The sequence below is a fragment of the Musca domestica genome, unplaced genomic scaffold, assembly GCF_030504385.1.
Source record: "Musca domestica strain aabys unplaced genomic scaffold, Musca_domestica.polishedcontigs.V.1.1 35, whole genome shotgun sequence".
NCBI lineage: Eukaryota > Metazoa > Arthropoda > Insecta > Diptera > Muscidae > Musca > Musca domestica.
Genome location: NW_026712315.1, coordinates 5,192,250 through 5,210,637, shown reverse-complemented (window position 1 = coordinate 5,210,637; position 18,388 = coordinate 5,192,250). Strand labels below are relative to the sequence as shown.

The window sequence follows — 18,388 nt, the reverse complement described above, 5'->3', positions numbered from 1 at the left end:
TTTGGTCAAACATTACACATCCAAAAAATTTTATTGTTTTTGGGTCTTACATAGTTATTACCTATCTAGATCCTACCTTTTCCATCCCCAGAAGTTCTTCCAATGGTCAACTATTTTATGAAAAAACCTTTAGGGGTGTTTAATCCAGACTATGAAAAGAAAACACTTTCAACGCCCTCCCACCTCCCATAGAGGTTTTCGTTATGTCTTTTCCCAACATGACCCATTTTAAGATTATCTTACCTTAGAAGGGTCCTTTAAATTCTACAATGACTCTCTTTAAAGACCCCTATGCATGGAGGCAAAACAAATAATTACATCTTCTTCATGGCTATTATAAATTGAAACAATCCTCAGGATATATTTAATTCTGCTCAAAAAGTATTTATGCCAATATTTAACAAAAAAATAAACATTTTGACTTCATGAAATTCCATAAAGCCCCCCATATCTTTTGCAAAACTTTTATGGTCACGTATTTTTCGAGAAACGAATACTTTATGCAGCGTGCCAGCAGAATTTTATCTACAGTTTACATTTTCTTTAACATCATCTTCCCTTTCTTTTCTTCTTTACTCCCTCCCCCCCCCCCCCCCTGACAGGTGCAAACTGTTTCCATTAGCTACCTACGGTGTCTAATAGAACATGTACGCTGCTATTTATTGGATCGTGATATCGAACTTATCTACTATACCATACGCAAGTCGAGCGATGTCCTGACACGTGACCCCATGCAATTGGGGGCCCAGGTAAGAAATCTCTCTGCTCATGTAATTGCAACATTTATTTATTTTCTTTTGCATTTCTCTTTTTCTCCCTTCCTTTTCTCCCCCTTTTTTGCCACAGCTAATAGCCTGGTTAAGGCCAATCAGCGAACATGATGAAAATGACACATCACTGTTGAGCATGACAGTGCGTTCGGCCACGGCCTGGTGTGACGGCTACACGGTGCCACTGCTAGTGCCCCTCACCGGTTGGCTGCCGGCACCACTGCCATCGCAGATACGCACCATGACCGTGTCCGGAACGGGGCCGATACGTGACATCTGTGTCGCCCCCACCAAGCAACACTTAATTTTGGCCACCAAATCCGGCGATGTCCAGTTATGGCACATAATGAGCAATTCATTGGATCACATATTCAAAGGTAGGTAATTATGGAGGAGATCAAGAGGAGCTAATGAGGGATAAATGGGGGTAGATGATTGGTAGTTAATTTAAAACTACAATAAGGTATTAAAAACAAAACGAATATCCCAGGAGTACAATTTTTTAAAACCCACCCTTCTTATGGTCCCTAAAAATCTATTTAATTCTTATATTGGCTCAAAGAGTCCTCAAACGAAAAATTTGACTAAAAACCCTCAATAATCTCCGAAAAAAAAAGAACGAAATATTCACGACAATGGAAGTCCTTTGCATATATTTTTAAAAAACCTACTGCTATACCTGGAAAACCCTTAAAAAATAATCGTCCTTGATTGAGATCTCAGATAGTGAGTAAATGAAATGTAAAAGACCTTGTCTTGTCTAGACCTTGATTTTTTTTTTTCAAAAATCCATGTCCTCGATAGTCCTTCAAGAAATATTTTTAAAAAATCCCCAACCCTGATAGCCATTAAAAATATATTTTTTTTAAAGTTCACGTCCCTGAAATTTCTTTAAAAAGCGGTATTGAAAACCAAAGTCCTTAATAGTCCTTGAAACAAATATTAAAAATCTCCTTCCCTGACATATTTATTAAAAAATCAATGTCTCTGATAAAAAGTACCCGTCCCTTATAGTCCTTGGAAAACTATTTTTTAATGCACGTCCCTAAAATTCGTTGAAGAAAATTTTTTCGAAGATTCTGTCCTTACATTCCTTGATTTTTTAAGGAAATTCACGTCTCTGATCCTTTCAACGAATGTTATTTACCACCCCGATAATTTTTATACTCTCCACCATATTACACATTTTAGACCCCACAAAGTATATATATTCTTGATCAGCATAAAATTCTAAGTCGATTTAGCGATGCCCGTCCGTCTGTGGAAACCACTCTAGCTTCGGAACGAATTGAAGTCAATTGATAACATTTTACTCAAATGTATGTTATGTCTGCAGGATTTTTGGTATTGAAATGGGCCATTTAGGTCCACGTCTTCGTATAGCCCCCATATAACGGCACCTCTCGATATTTGGTATTTTGATGATATTAGGGACATTATTCACCGGAATTTTTTCAAATTTGGTATTTGAAGTTCGTAATGGATACTACAGCCTAAGACAGAAAATTGTCTGTGTAGGTCCACGTCTTCATATAGCCCCAACATAACGGTACCTCTCGATATTCGGTATTTTGATGATTTTAGCGACAGTATTCACCGGAATTGTTTCAAATTTGGTATTTGAAGTTCGTAATGGATACTTCAGCCTAAGACAGAAAATTCTCGGTGCAGGTCCGCGTCTTCGTATAGCCCTCCTTTAATGGTACCTCCCAATATTCGGTATTTTGATGATTTTAGCGTCATTATTCACCGGAGTAGTTTCAAATTACGTATTTAGAGTTTGTAATGGGAACTACATTCTGTGACACACAATTTTTTATGCAGGTTCAGGTCTTCGTATAGGTCCCATACATCAGTACCTCCCTATATTCGGATTTTAGGTACAATACTCACCGAAATTGTTTGAGATGTCGTATTTGAAGTTTGTAGTGGATGCTACAGCCTGTGACAGGAAATTGTCTATGCAGGATCAGGTCTTCGTATAGCTCCGGTATAACGGTACCTCCCTATAGACGGTATTTTGAAGACGCTACATTATACCCGTTTATAATATGGTAATGGCCTATAACAAACAATGCCTATGTAGGCTCACGTCGTATAGACGTCCGTTCTATTCTATTAAAATTTTATAATACCGAATATAGCCGTTATATATTCGATATTTTAAGATTTTAATAGAATTTTTAACGGATTTAATTTTTTGAAAATTTCCAAATTTGATCCATATGGTGGACCAAAGTTCGGTACGGCCGAACTTACTGCCTTTGAACTTGTTTCTAATTACCTATAGTTCTTGAAAGAATATTTTTTTTAAAAATCCTCGTTCATGATAGTCCTTTGAAAATTATTATTTTCTGTAAATTCAAGTCCATGATAGTCCTAGAAATTTTGAAAATGTGCAACTTCGGTTGGCCACCAGAACTTAAGCGCCGGCCACGGTGATGGTGTGGTATGGGCCGTCATAACAGCCGATGGTCGCTCTCTGCTCGTAATAATCGACCCTGACATCAAAATAAATGCCGAATATTATCGCGAAAATATTCTGGAGGGTGTATTAAAACCTTGGGCACGCAAACATTTTGGCCGCTCCAACATGACTCAGCACCATCGCACACAGCACGCGCCACCCAAAAATGGTTACAAAATGAGGTTCCTCGCTTCATTTCCTGTGCACAATGGCCACCAAAATCTCCGGATACCAATCCGTTGGACTATTGTGTCTGGAGTATTTTGGAAAGCAAGGTTGGCACTAAAAAATACCAAAGTGTCGATCAGCTCAACCAAGCACTTCTCTGGGAATGGGCCAAAATACCGCAGAGCAACATTCGGACAGGGTGTGACGGTTTCATGGGCCGTTTGAAGGCCATAATTCGTTCCAAAGGTGACCAATTCGAACCAATCTAAACTTATTCTAAAATTTGATGCTATGTCCGACATTTTTTGCTTTGCTTCAATAAAATTTAAAAAGAAAATTTTAAAAATTATGGCGTTTGACTTTGTTGCAGTTTTTTTATGTCACTCTGTTCACATCGTCGAATGTCCTTGACATTTTTTTTTCAAAATCCATGTCCCAGATAGTCCTTGATTTTTTTAAAGCCACATCCCTAAAAGTCCCTGAAAAATATGTTTTTTTAATTCACGTCCCTGAGAGTCCCTGAAAATGTTATATTTTTTTAAATCCAATTCCGAATAATTCTTGAAAGAATATTTAGTTTTTAAAAACCCGTCGTGGAAAATCTTTAAAAAATATTTATTAAAATTTTTTAGTCCTATTCTCAGATAGTCTTTGAAATAATACATTTGTTAACTCCACATCCCTAAGGGTTCTTTAAACGGATTTTTTTTAAATCCTCCTCCCTGATTGTCATTAAAAGTATATATTTTTTAAACAATTTCCCTGATAGTCCTTGAAAAAATATGTATTTTTTTGCAAATCCATGTCTCTTATGGTCCTTGAAAAAATGTTTTTTTTTTTTAATAACCTATCAATCCTCAAAAACCATTTAAATGTAATACTTGAAAAATAATTTTTAAAAAAAACTAAAACCCAAATCTTCAGCAGTCATTTAAAAAAAATAATTCTTTTTAAATTCACCGAGTCAGAAAGTCTTTGAAAAAATATTTTATAAAATATCCACGTCCTAGATATTCCTTGAACATATAATTTCCAAAATCCGAAAAAAACTTAAAATCCACGTCCTTGATAGTCCTTAAAAATAATTGAAATCCACGTCCTTGATAGTCCTTGAAAATAATTGAAATCCACGTCCCTGTAATGCTTAAAAAATATTTTGTAAAAAACCCACGATCCTCATAGACCTTGATTTTTTTTTTAAATTCCATGTCCTTGATAGTCCTTCAAGAAATATTTTTTAAAAGTCCCCAACCCTGATAGTCATTAAAAATATTATAAAATAATATAATAAAATAATAAAATATGTTTTTAAGTTCACGTCCCTGAAGTTTCTTAAAAATGCAATATTAAAAATTAAAGTCCTTAATAGTCCTTGAAACAAAAAAAATATTAAAAATCTCCTTCCCTAACATATTTATTGAAAAATCAACGTCTCTGATAGTCCTTTAAAAAAAACCAAAAATCTTTTAAAAAGTACCCAGCCCTTGAAAAACAATTTTTTTAATGCACGTCTGAAAAATTCATTGAAAAAAATATTTTTTGAAGATTCATGTCCTTACATTCCTTGATTTTTCTTTATGAAATTCACGTGTCTGATCCTTTAAAAAAAATGATATTTACGACCCCGATTGGCCCGATATTCTTTTTTTAAATTCATGTCCTTACATTCCCTAATTTTTCTTCATGAAATTCACGTCCCTGATCCTTTAAAAAATGCTATTTACGACCCCGATTGGCCCGATTATTTTTTTTTTTAATTCATGTCCTTAAATTCCTTGATTTTTTTTAGAAAATGCACGTCCCTGATCCTTTAAAAAAATGCTATTTACGACCCCGATTGGCCCGATATTCTTTTTTTAAAATCATGTCCTTATATTCCTTGATTTTTCTTTATGGAATTCACGTCCCTGATCCTTTAAAAAAATGCTATTAACGACCCCGATTGGCCCGATATTCTTTTTTTAAATTCATGTCCTTACATTCCTTGATTTTTCTTTATGGAATTCACGTCCCTGATCCTTTAAAAAAATGCTATTAACGACCCCGATTGGCCCGATATTCTTTTTTTAAATTCATGTCCTTACATTCCTTGATTTTTCTTTATGAAATTCACGTCCCTGATCCTTTAAAAAAATGCTATTAACGACCCCGATTGGCCCGATATTCTTTTTTTAAATTCATGTCCTTACATTCCTTGATTTTTCTTTATGGAATTCACGTCCCTGATCCTTTAAAAAATGCTATTTACGAACCCGATATTCCTGATATATTTTTTTTAAATTCTCGTCTCTAATGGTCCTTTAAAAAGTATTCTTAAAAATCATCGTTCCAGATAGTCCTTGAAACTGATTTTTTTAAAAATTCAAGTCCTTGGTAGTCATTTAAAAATATTCTTAAAAATCCTCATTTCACATAGTTCTTGAATTTTTTTCTTTAAAAATCCACGTCCCTATAGTCCTTGAAAAAATTTCTTTAAAAATCCGCGCCATTAACAGTCCTTGGAAAAATATTTATTAAACTACCATGTAGCTGTAAAAAAATAATTTTTAAATCCTCATCCCAGACAGTGGTCAAAAAAATTATCTTTAAAAATGAAAATAGTCTTTGAAAAAATATTTTTCTAAAATCCATGTCGCTGATGGTGGCCTCTGAAATATTATTTTTTTTTTCAAACACAATGGAGACCCTTGAACACAAAATCTAAAAATTTACAACTCTTATTTACCTTGAAAAATACTCTCGAAGCCGTCCGAAAATACTCGAAGCAGTCCTTTAAAATAACATTTAACAAATCACCGCTATTGGAATTCCCCTTTGTCATTTAATGATTTGACACGTTCATCTCAGTTAATTTAGCTAATAGAACAAAGAACATTTGCCATGTTAGCTGCAATAGAAACTAGTAATGAAAATTATTTTTCTCATTAAAGCTCAATAAAGTCCAAGTTCGAATAGTAAACCTTAACAGGGTGGGGCCATAGGACACCACACAAGAGAGCTCTCTATCGATTATCACCAAATTTGTTGTTTAGTTATTAAATTACATACACTGGCACCCACACACACACACACTCACATGTCTCATGCCCTTAATTGACTTCCGTTTCCTTTTTCCTGATTGTGTAGGATAGCCCACACAATATGTGAGTGTACCCACACACAAACATACCCGAACTCTTAAAGCTATTGTCTAACCGTTATATTTCTTTCTCTCTCGCCTTTGTTTGTCCACTTCTTCCAGGTCATACAGCGGCAGTCACGTGCCTCCTGGTAGCACCACAATCAGATCTATTATTGACCGGTTCCGAAGATGGTACCGTGATTGTTTGGAACGTGACATCGCGCGAATTAAAGACGCACATTAAGTAAGTATGTCACAGAGTGTGATGTCTATGGGGGGTGAGGGTGGGGCAGGTATTGCATTTTCAAGTCATTGTTTATTGAATCCTCTTTCATCTCCTACTTTACAGGGCAAATACTTCGATTGTGACAAGTGTTGCTGCGGGCGTTAATAACACAATGGTCATCAATGGCAGCGAAGACTCAACGATTGTCATATCGGATATCAGCAGTGGAAAATTGGTGAGTAGCAAAACTTGAAATATTTAAAAGAACGAGGACATAGAGACAGCGGGAAATTAAAGAATTTAGCTTTAGACAAAATTAAAAAAATTAAAAAATTCTTGAAGCTCCTTAAAAATATTCTTTAAATTATATTTAGAGGTTAGGGGTAATTACATTTTTAAAAATCTACCCTTAAACGTTTAAAGGTCCTTGGGAAAATATGCTTTGAGAATCCACTTTAAAAGTTGGAAAGTTCTTGAGGAAATATTATTTAAAAAAGTTGGACGGTCCTTGAGAAATTTTTCTTTAAATATCCACGTTTATTGTTCGGGAGATTCTTGAGAATTTTTTCTTTCTTGAGAAATTTTTCTTTAAATATCCACGTTTATTGTTCGGGAGATTCTTGAGAATTTTTTCTTTCTTGAGAAATTTTTCTTTAAAAATCCACGTTTTTTGGTCCTTGAGAAAATATTTTTTTTTTAAATCCACGTTTGTTGGTTTTTCGCCCTTGAGAATTTTTTTTTAAATCCACGTCTTGAAAAAATATTCTTTTAAAAATCCACGTTTAAAATTTGGAAGGTCCTTGAAAAAATATTTTTTTTTAAATCCACGTTTATTGTTCGAAAGATCTTTGAGATTTTTTTTAAATCCACGTCTGTTGGTTTTTTCGTCCTTGAGAAAATATTATTTAAAATCCACGTTTGTTGTTCGGGAGATTCTTGAGAATTTTTTTTTTAAATCCACGTTTGTTGTTCGGGAGATTCTTGAGAATTTTTTTTTAAATCCACGTTTGTTGGTTTTTTCGTCCTTGAGGAAATATTATTTAAAAATCCACGTTTGGAATTTGGAAGGTCCTTGAGAAAATTGTTTTTAAAAATCCCCGTTTGTTGGTCTCTTGGCCCTTGAGAAAATATTCTCTAAAAATCCACATTTGTTGGTCGTTTGGTCCTTGAGAAAATATTCTCTAAAAATCCACGTTTGTTGGTCGTTTGGTCCTTGAAAAATTTACTTTTAAAATCCACGTTTAAAATTTGGAAGGTCCTTGAGAAAATATTCTTTTAAAAATCCGCGTTTGTTGGTTTTTTGGTCCTTGAGAAAATATTCTCTAAAAATCCACATTTGTTGGTCGTTTGGGCCTTGAGAAAATATTCTTTTAAAATCCACGTTTGTTGGTCGTTTAGTCCTTGAGAAAATATTTTTTTAAAATCCACGTTTAAAAGTTTAGAAGGTCCTTGAGAAAATTGTCTTTAAAAACCTCGTTTGTTGGTCTCTTGGCCCTTGAGAAAATATTCGTAAAAAACATGTTTAGAAGTTTCTAAGGGCCTTGAGAAATTATTCTTAAAAAATCCACGTTTAGAAGTTTCTAAGGTCCCTGAAAAAATATTCTTCTTAGAATTTGGAAGGTCCTTGAGAAAATATTTTTTAAAAATCCGCGTTTGTTGGCTTTTGGTCCTTGAGAAAATATTCTCTAAAAATCCACATTTGTTGGTCGTTTGGTCCTTGAGAAAATATTCTTTAAAAATCCACATTTGTTGATCGTTTGGTCCTTGAGAAAATATTCTTTTAATATCCACGTTTAAAATTTGGAAGGTCCTTGAGAAAAAATTCTTTTAAAATCCACGTTTAAAATTTGGAAGGTCCTTGAGAAAATATTCTTTTAAAATCCACGTTTAAAATTTGGAAAGTCCTTGAGAAAAAATTCTTTTAAAATCCACGTTTAAAATTTGGAAGGTCCTTGAGAAAATATTCTTTTAAAATCCAAGTTTAGAAGTTGGAAGGTCCTTGAGAAAAAATTCTTTTAAAATCCACGTTTGTTGGTTTTTTTCTTTCTTGAGAAAATATCCTTTCAATATCCACATTTGTTGTTCGGGAGATCCTTGAGATTTTTTTTTAAAAAATCCACGTTTGTTGGTTTTTTCTTCCTTGAGAAAATATTCTTTCAATATCCACGTTTGTTGTTCGGGAGATCCTTGAGAATTTTTTTTTTAAATCCACGTTTGTTGGTTTTTTGGTCCTTGAGAAAATATTTTTTAAAAATCCACTTTTGTTAGTCTTTTGATCCTTGATAAAATATTCCTTAAAAATCCAAGTTTGAAATTGGGTAGGTCCTTGGAAAAATATTCTTTAAAAATCCACGTTTGATGGTCTTTTGGTCCTTGAAAAATATGCGTTAAAAATCCAAGTTTTTTTGGTCCTTGAATAGTATCCTTATAAGATCTACGTATAGATGTCAGAAGGTACTTGAAAAAATATTCCTTAATATTAAACACCTGTTGATCGGAAGGTCCTTGAAAAAATATTCTACAAAAATACAAGAATTCTTTAAAAATTCTCGTTTAGAGGTTGGGAGGTCCTGCAAAAAATATTCTTTGAAAATCCCAATTTAGAGATTGTAAGGTTCTTGAAAAACATATTCCTTTCAAAAGACCTCCTAATGGCCTTCCAAAGGTCTTTTAGTCTATTGTATTTGCCTTATGTGGCATATCATTCTTCTTTTTACGAATTTAACAAAATGTCTTAACCCTTTCACTTCTCACCACTTGCCACAATTTATGCTTGGCATTCCTGGAATCCATTCAAACACTTTCGCCTCCTCGTTATCTACATGAATTTATGCTTGGCATTCCTGGAATCCATTCAAACACTTTCGCCTCCTCGTTATCTACATGAATGACATTGCCATTTCATAGAGTTTAGTTAAAGCCATTGTCTTTAATGTTATTACCCCGAAATAAAAATACATTATCTCCCGAGTAGATATTTTGACATTTCCAAATCAGACAGACTCTCGGCGAATGGAGACAGTGGATTATCTTATAGCTGCTGCTGCCATTGTCTGGGCCATGGAAAAATCCAAACTCGAATTGTCATCGTTTTGCCTTAAGACAAAAAAAAGAAGCTAAAGTAACTTAAACACTCAGATGACACATTCACAGCCGGTTGCAGCTAAACCTAGCCAGGAGTGAGGAAGGAAGGAAAGCGGGAGCAGAAGACGAGAAGAAAAACGAAGACAACTAAAGTGCCAAACTTAATCAAACCAATTTAAAGCAATGAAATAAACTGGTTAAAAGACTTAAAGATTTCCATAAAAATTCCTAGTTAAGTGTCTTGAGAGAGAGAGGGAGACAGAAAGAAATGTGAAAGTGTTGGAAGATGATGAAACTTTAGCAAAACTCTATTAAAATTGAGGGGTTTATATGAAACAATAACAAGAAAGACGAAAACAACTTCTAAAGAAAAATCCAAAATTAAATTAAAAAATTTAAATTTCTTGAAAATCGGGTTTATGTGAAAGATATCCCAGGAAGACATTTTTAAAAAAATTATTTTCCTTCCTCAAGAAAAAAAATTCACTTTTGTTAGTCTTTTGGTCCTTGAGAAACTATTCCTTAAAAATCCACGTTTGAAATTTGGTAGGTCCTTGAGAAACCTTTTATTAAAAATCCACGTTTGAAATTGGTAGGTCCTTGAGAAACTTTTTATTAAAAATCCACGTTTGTTAATCACATGTCCTTGAGAAAAATTTCTTTAAAGTTTGTTGATCACAGGTCCTTGAAATTTTTTTTTCTATTAAAAATCCACGTTTGTTAATCACATGTCATTGAGAAAAATTTCTTTAAAGTTTGTTGATCACAGGTCCTTGAAATTTTTTTTCTATTAAAATCCACGTTTAGAAGTTGGAAGGTCCTTGGGAAAATATTCTTTAATAATCCACATTTAGAAGTTGGAAGGTCCTTGGGAAAATATTCTTTAATAATCCACGTTTAGAAGTTGGAAGGTCCTTGGGAAAATATTCTTTAATAATCCACGTTTAGAAGTTGGAAGGTCCTTGAGAAAATATTCTTTAATAATCCACGTTTAGAAGTTGGAAGGTCCTTTAGAAAATATTCTTTAAAATCCACGTTTAGAAATTGGAAGGTCCTTGAGAAAATATTCTTTAAAAATCCACGATTAGAAGTTGGAAGGTCTTTGAGAAAATATTCTTTAAAAATCCACGTTAGTTGGTCCTTTCGTCCTAGAGAAAATATTCTTTAAAATCCACGTTTAGAAATTGGAAGGTCCTTGAGAAAATATTCTTTAAAAATCCACGATTAGAAGTTGGAAGGTCTTTGAGAAAATATTCTTTAAAAATCCACGTTAGTTGGTCCTTTCGTCCTAGAGAAAATATTCTTTAAAAATCCACGTTTGTTGGTCCTTTCGTCCTAGAGAAAATATTCTTTAAAATCCACGTTTAGAAGTTGGAAGGTCCTTGAGAAAATATTCTTTAAAAATCCACGTTTGTTGGTCCTTTCGTCCTAGAGAAAATATTCTTTAAAAATCGTCGTTTAGAAGTTGGAAGGTCCTTGAGAAAATTTTCTTTAAAAATCCACGTTCAGAAGTTGGAAGGTCCTTGAGAAAATATTCTTTAAAAATCCACGTTTAGAAGTTATAAGGTTCTTGAGAAAATATTCTTTCAAAATCCAAGTTTAGATGTTGGAAGGTCCTTGAGAAAATATTCTTTAAAAATCCAAGTTTAGAAGTTGGAAGGTCCTTGAGAAAATATTCTTTAAAAATCCACGTTTAGAATTTGGAAGGTCCTTGAGAAAATATTCTTTAAAAATCCACGTTTAGAAGTTGGAAGGTCCTTGAGAAAATATTCTTTAAAAATCCACAGTTAAAGATTTCGGAGGTCCTTTAAACATATCTTTTAAAAATCCACTTTTAAAGGTTCGGAGGTCCTTGAAAAATATTCTTCCAATATTTATGCTTGTTAATCAGAAAAATATCTTTTTAAAAATGCAAGTTAATATATCGAACGGACCTTGAAATATGTTCTTTAAAAATCCACGTTAAGATGTCGGAAGGTCCTAGGTGTTCTTCATAAATCCCCGTTTGTTGATCTGAAGATCCCTGGCAAAATATTCTTCTAAAAGCAATGTATGATGTCAGATGATTCTTAAAAATTCAAGTTTGTTGTTCCTTAAAAACGTTCTCCCTTGCCTTTGGCCCATAAAATATTTGTTAACCAATGGCTCATTAAAAAAATATTAAAAATTCCACGCCTTTAACTTCGACGGTCTATCAAAAATTTCTTTGAAAATCCACGCCTTTGACTCCAATGTCCTACGGAATAATAATATTTTTAAAAAATCTTTCACATCGACCCTTAAATTTTATTTTAAATTTCACCCCTACATAATCAGAGATTATTGCTCCAGTAGTCCTTGATAAAAATCCTTAAAATTCATGAGAATTCCCCTATAATCCTCTATAGGTTATTTTTTTTTATTATTTTTGTATTCTAATTAATTTGTGACTTCTGTGAATTGTGAGGTTTACACAAACCCACACACACATTCACACCTGTGTATCAAAATTTCTTGCCTATGACTAATCAATGGAAATTGTATTTTATTTCGAGGAATTTGAGATTGATGAGAGAAGAAAATTAAAGCGAAATAAATCTACGAGAGCACACACACTCACATCGAATGGTAACGTTCCTTCTCCATTAAATTCTTATTTTATCAATGGCTTCTCGTACAAATCTCAGAATGCCGCAGCAGAATAATTCATTGTCACCTGCCTGCTTGCCTTCCCAACTCGAAGTGGAGGAAGTCTTACCTCATGTTGGAGGTTTCTTCGGTTTTTTTTTTTGCCCATCCTTCGCATAGCCAGGCGTCAAATGACTTAAGTTTTAAACACTTGACTTGTGGGTTTTTATCGGCGGCATACCATGGAATCACGTCTCTTCAATTCTCAGGATGCTTATCATATCATTGGAACACCTGCGTGACGTGTATCATTTGTAGTCGTCGTTAGACTTATTCCTTTTGGGGGTGATAAACAATTTTCCAAACGACATTTTTCAAATATATTAACGCCATTTCTCTTCCTCTCCCCATCACTCTCTCGGAGGTATTGGCAAGAGATAACAAGTTTAGAACTGTTTAAAGTGAAGCGGAAGGAATTAGAAAATATATGTTAAATAATCAATATGCATGGATTTTAAAAAGAATATTTTCTCAAGGACCTTCACAGCAAAAAAAAATTGATTTTTAAAGATTTTTTTCTCAAGGACCAGAGACTAACAAACGTGGATTTTTAAGGAATGTTTTCTTAAACATCAAAAGGGCAACAAAAGTGGAATTTTTAAGAATATTTTCTCAAGGACCAAAAACCAACAAACGTGGGTTTTTAAAAATTGTTTTCTCAAGGACCAAAAGACCAACAAAAGTGGATTTTTTCAGAAAAAACTCTCAGGGTCCAAATGACCAACAAACGTAGATTTTCAAGAACTATTTTCTTTAGGACCAGAAGACCAACAATCATGGATTTTTAAGAAACTTTTCTCAAGGACCAAATGACCAACAAACGGGGATTTTCAAAGAATATTTTCTCAAGGACCATCCAACTTCTACGCGAGGACTTTTTAGAAATATTTTTTCAAGGATCAAAACATGGATTTTTAAAGAAATATTTTCTTATGGACTAAAAGACCAACAAAGGTGGATTTTCATGAATATTTTGACAAGGACCAAACGTGGATTTTTAAAAAATATTTTCTCAAGGACCAAACTTGGATTTTTAAAGAATATTTTCGCAAAGACCTTCCAACTTCTAAACGTGGATTTTCCAAGAATATTTTCTCAAGGACCTTCCAACTTCTAAACATGGATTTTTAAAGAATATTTTCTCAAGGACCTTCCAACTTTTAAATGTGGATTTTTAAAGAATATTTTCTCAAGGACCTTCCAACTTCTAAACGTGGATTTTTAAAGAATATTTTCTCAAGGCCCTTCCAACTTCTAAACGTGGATTTTTAAAGAATATTTTCTCAAGGCCCTTCCAACTTCTAAACGTGGATTTTTAAAGAATATTTTCTCAAGGACCTTCCAACTTCTAAACGTGGATTTTTAAAGAATATTTTCTCAAGGACCTTCCAACTTCTAAACGTGGATTTTTAAAGAATATTTTCTCAAGGACCTTCCAACTTCTAAACGTGGATTTTTAAAAATATTTTCTCAAGGACCTTCCAACTTCTAAACGTGGATTTTTAAAAATATTTTCTCAAGGACCAAACATGGATTTTCATAGAATATTTTCTCAAGGACCAAACATGGATTTTCAAAGAATATTTTCTCAAGGACCAAACATGGATTTTCAAAGAATATTTTCTCAAGTACCTTCCAACTTCTAAACGTGGATTTTTAAAGAATATTTTCTCAAGGACCAAAAGACCAACAAACTCGGATTTTAAGAACATTTTCTCAAGGACCTTTCAACTTCTAAGCGTGGATTTTTAAAGAATATTTTCTCAAGGACCAAAAGACCAACAAACTCGGATTTTAAGAACATTTTCTCAAGGACCTTTCAACCTCTAAGCGTGGATTTTTAAAGAATATTTTCTCAAGGACCTTCCAACTTCTAAACGTGGATTTTTAAAGAATATTTTCTCAAGGCCCTTCCAACTTCTAAACGTGGATTTTTAAAGAATATTTTCTCAAGGACCTTCCAACTTCTAAACGTGGATTTTTAAAGAATATTTTCTCAAGGACCTTCCAACTTCTAAACGTGGATTTTTAAAGAATATTTTCTCAAGGACCTTCCAACTTCTAAACGTGGATTTTTAAAAAATATTTTCTCAAGGACCTTCCAACTTCTAAACGTGGATTTTTAAAAATATTTTCTCAAGGACCAAACATGGATTTTCAAAGAATATTTTCTCAAGGACCAAACATGGATTTTCAAAGAATATTTTCTCAAGGACCAAACATGGATTTTCAAAGAATATTTTCTCAAGTACCTTCCAACTTCTAAACGTGGATTTTTAAAGAATATTTTCTCAAGGACCAAAAGACCAACAAACTCGGATTTTAAGAACATTTTCTCAAGGACCTTTCAACTTCTAAGCGTGGATTTTTAAAGAATATTTTCTCAAGGACCAAAAGACCAACAAACTCGGATTTTAAGAACATTTTCTCAAGGACCTTTCAACCTCTAAGCGTGGATTTTTAAAGAATATTTTCTCAAGGACAAAAATTCCAACAAACGTGGATTTTAACGAATGTTTTCTCAAGGGCCAAAAGTCCAACAAACGTGGGTTTCAACGAATATTTTTACAAGGACCAATAGCCCAACAAACGGATATTTTTTTAAGGACTAATAACCAAACAAACTTGGTTTTTAAGGAATATTTTCTCAAGGACCAAAAGACCAACAAACTGGGATTTTTAAGAAAATCTTCTCAAGGACCTTCCAACTTCTAAACGCGGATTATTAAAAAATGTTTTTTCAAGGACCAGATCAACAAACTTGAATTTTTTCGAGAACCTTCCGACATCTAAACATGAATTTTTAAGGAATATGTTTTGAAAGATCAAAAGCCTAACAAACTTGGATTTTAGAGAATATTCTTTCAGGGACCCCCTGATCAACAAACGTGGATGATTTTTAAGGATATTTTTCAAGGACCAAAAACCAAAGACATTTTTCTCAAGAACCTCCGACATCTTAACATGGAAATATTTTTTCAAAGGCCTATTCATCAGCAAACATGGATTTTATAGAAATTTTTTTCAAGGACCTTCCGACTTCTAAAAATAGTTTAAGATTAATGGAAAAAGTTATCGTTTTTCTTGATTAAAACTCCTCTACGTGGGGTCATTTTCTCTTTGAGTTTATGTTTGAAAACGTCTTGTTTGTGCTCTCTAACATACTGCCTTCTCCTTCCGATTGCATGTGAAACAGCAGAAACTTTTCCAAACCTTCTGGGCCCTTTAATTGTAACTCGAACTATTTATTAATACTTTCCGTAATTCAATTAATGTCTTCTAATATTGTGTTAAACATATTAATTAGTTAATCACTGTGATTGGCACTGTGATTTGCGACGTCTGTCCGTCCGTCCGTCCGTCCTTCTTTTGGAAGTTTTCTAATTTTAACAAAACATAAAGTTAATTATTTTGTGTCACATCAAAACAGCCATTGTTTGGTGACACACTCACACACACACCAATTCACATTAGGCGGATTAGGTGACATTTGCCGAGGCATGTTCATGGTGCGGTCCTTTGGCACGCACATTTATGTCACAGGACATGGCAGGATTACAACAACCTTCATTAATTTCATGGCTACACAACCTCATCAAAGGTTTTTTTTTTCGATTTTTTTAGGTTTTTTTTTTTTTTTGTGAAACCTAGAAGATGTTTAGTTATTCCGCCAGAGGCAAGAGCATGAAAATTATCCTGTAATTACTTGATTGCATGTGAAAATGTAATATAAAATAATGTTTCTCGTTTTACAACTATTTTATGAAAGGCGTTACGCAAAAAAAGGCTTTTCATGTCGGACACTGGGGTGTCGACATTTTGAAAACCCTGTTGTTTGTGTAACATTTTTTCAAGAATATTTTCTCAAGGACCGAAAGACCAACAAACAAGGATTTTAAAAGAATATTTTTTGTCAAGGATCTTCTGATCAACAAACGTGGATTTTTAAAGAATATTTTTGCAAGGATCTCCTGATCAACAAACGTGGCTTTCAAAAGATTTTTTTTTGCCCAAAAATATTTTTTTCAAAGACCTCCTGTTAAAAAAACGTGGATTTTTAAAGAATATTTTTTCAAGGACATCCTGATCAAAAACATGTTGTTTTAAAGAATATTGTTTTCAAGGACCTTCCGTTAAAAAAACCTGGATTTTTAAAGAATATTTTTTAAGGACCTCCTGATCAAAAAATGTGGATTTAAAAAAAAATTCAAGGCACAAAAGACCAACAAATTACAATTTTTAAAGACCTTCTAACTTCTAAACTTGGATTTTTAAAGAATATTTGGATTTTAAAGAATCAAGGACTTTCCGACTTCTAAACCTGGATTATTATAGAATATATTATTTCAAGGATCATTAGCCCAACAAACGTGGATTTTAAAAGAATATTTTTTGTCAAGGATCTTCTGATCAACAAACGTGGATTTTTAAAGAATATTTTTACAAGGATCTCCTGATCAACAAACGTGGCTTTCAAAAGATTTTTTTTTGCCCAGGACCTCCTGATCAACAAACGTGGATTTTTAAAAAAATATTTTTTTCAAGGACCTCCTTTTAAAACAAAACGTGGATTTTTAAAAAAATATTTTTTTCAAATGACCTACTGTTAAAACAAAACGTGGATTTTTAAAAAATATTTTTTTTCAAGGACCTCCTGTTAAAACGAAACGTGGATTTTTAAAAAAATATTTTTTTCAAAGACCTCCTGTTAAAAAAACGTGGATTTTTAAAGAATATTTTTTCAAGGACATCCTGATCAAAAACATGTTGTTTTAAAGAATATTGTTTTCAAGGACCTTCCGTTAAAAAACCTGGATTTTTAAAGAATATTTTTTAAGGACCTCCTGATCAAAAAATGTGGATTTAAATAAAAATTCAAGGCACAAAAGACCAACAAATTACAATTTTTAAAGACCTTCTATCTTCTAAACTTGGATTTTTAAAGAATATTTGGATTTTAAAGAATCAAGGACTTTCCGACTTCTAAACCTGGATTATTATAGAATATATTATTTCAAGGATCATTAGCCCAACAAACGTGGATTTTAAAATAATATTTTTCAATGACCTTCTGATCAACAAACGTGGATTTTTAAAAAATATTTTTCCAAGGATTGTAAAAAAATATTTTCTCAAGGACCAAAGCCCAACAAAGGACCTCAAAGAACTCCCGATCAACAAACGTGGATTTTAAAAAATATTTTTTCAAGAACCAATAGCCGAACAAACGTGGATTCTAAAATAATATTTTTCAAGGACCTCCCGATCAACAAACGTGGATTTTAAAAATATTTTTTCAAGGATTATTAAAGAATATTTTCTCAAGGACCAATAGCCCAACAAACGTGGATTCTAAAATAACATTTTTCAAGGACCTCCTGACAAACAAACGTGGATTTTTAAAAAATATTTTTGAAAGGGTTGTTAAAGAATATTTTCTCAAGACCTTCTAACTTCTAAACGTGGATTTTTAAAGAATATTTTTTTAAAGACCAATAGTCCAACAAACGTAGATTGTTTTAAACGACCAATAGCCCAACAAACGTGAATTTTTCAAGAATATTTTTTCAAGAACCCTTTAATCAACAAACCTGGATTTTTAAGGAATATTTTTTCAAGGACCAAAAGAAAAACAAACATAGATTTTTAAGGAGAAATTTTTCAAGCACCTCCTGATCAGCAAACGTAGATCTTAAAATATTTAGATTTTTTCCCCTTTTAACTTTTCTTATGACAATAATTTCCCCTATCATCCCATTAGGGGTAAAGCAAAGTCTTCCCCTTATCCCCACATTCGCATGGGATTATCATAATGCATTAATGTAATTTTTGTAAAAGTTTATTTCTCGTTGATGTTGTTGTTCCTGTAAATGTTACACCCACTT

The 18,388-nt window shown here is 33.0% G+C and overlaps 1 protein-coding gene across 1 annotated transcript in view; it reads left to right on the top strand.

The window, feature by feature from the left end:
* The window catches only part of LOC101890010 (protein qui-1), a 306,956-nt gene that overhangs the window by 240,242 nt on the left and 48,326 nt on the right, over window positions 1-18,388 (top strand). The window contains exons 12-15 of the mRNA XM_059125663.1: window positions 603-749; window positions 847-1,147; window positions 6,647-6,770; window positions 6,876-6,987. Of these exons, the coding sequence (XP_058981646.1) occupies window positions 603-749; window positions 847-1,147; window positions 6,647-6,770; window positions 6,876-6,987 (684 nt within the window). The remainder of the gene's footprint in view (window positions 1-602; window positions 750-846; window positions 1,148-6,646; window positions 6,771-6,875; window positions 6,988-18,388) is intronic.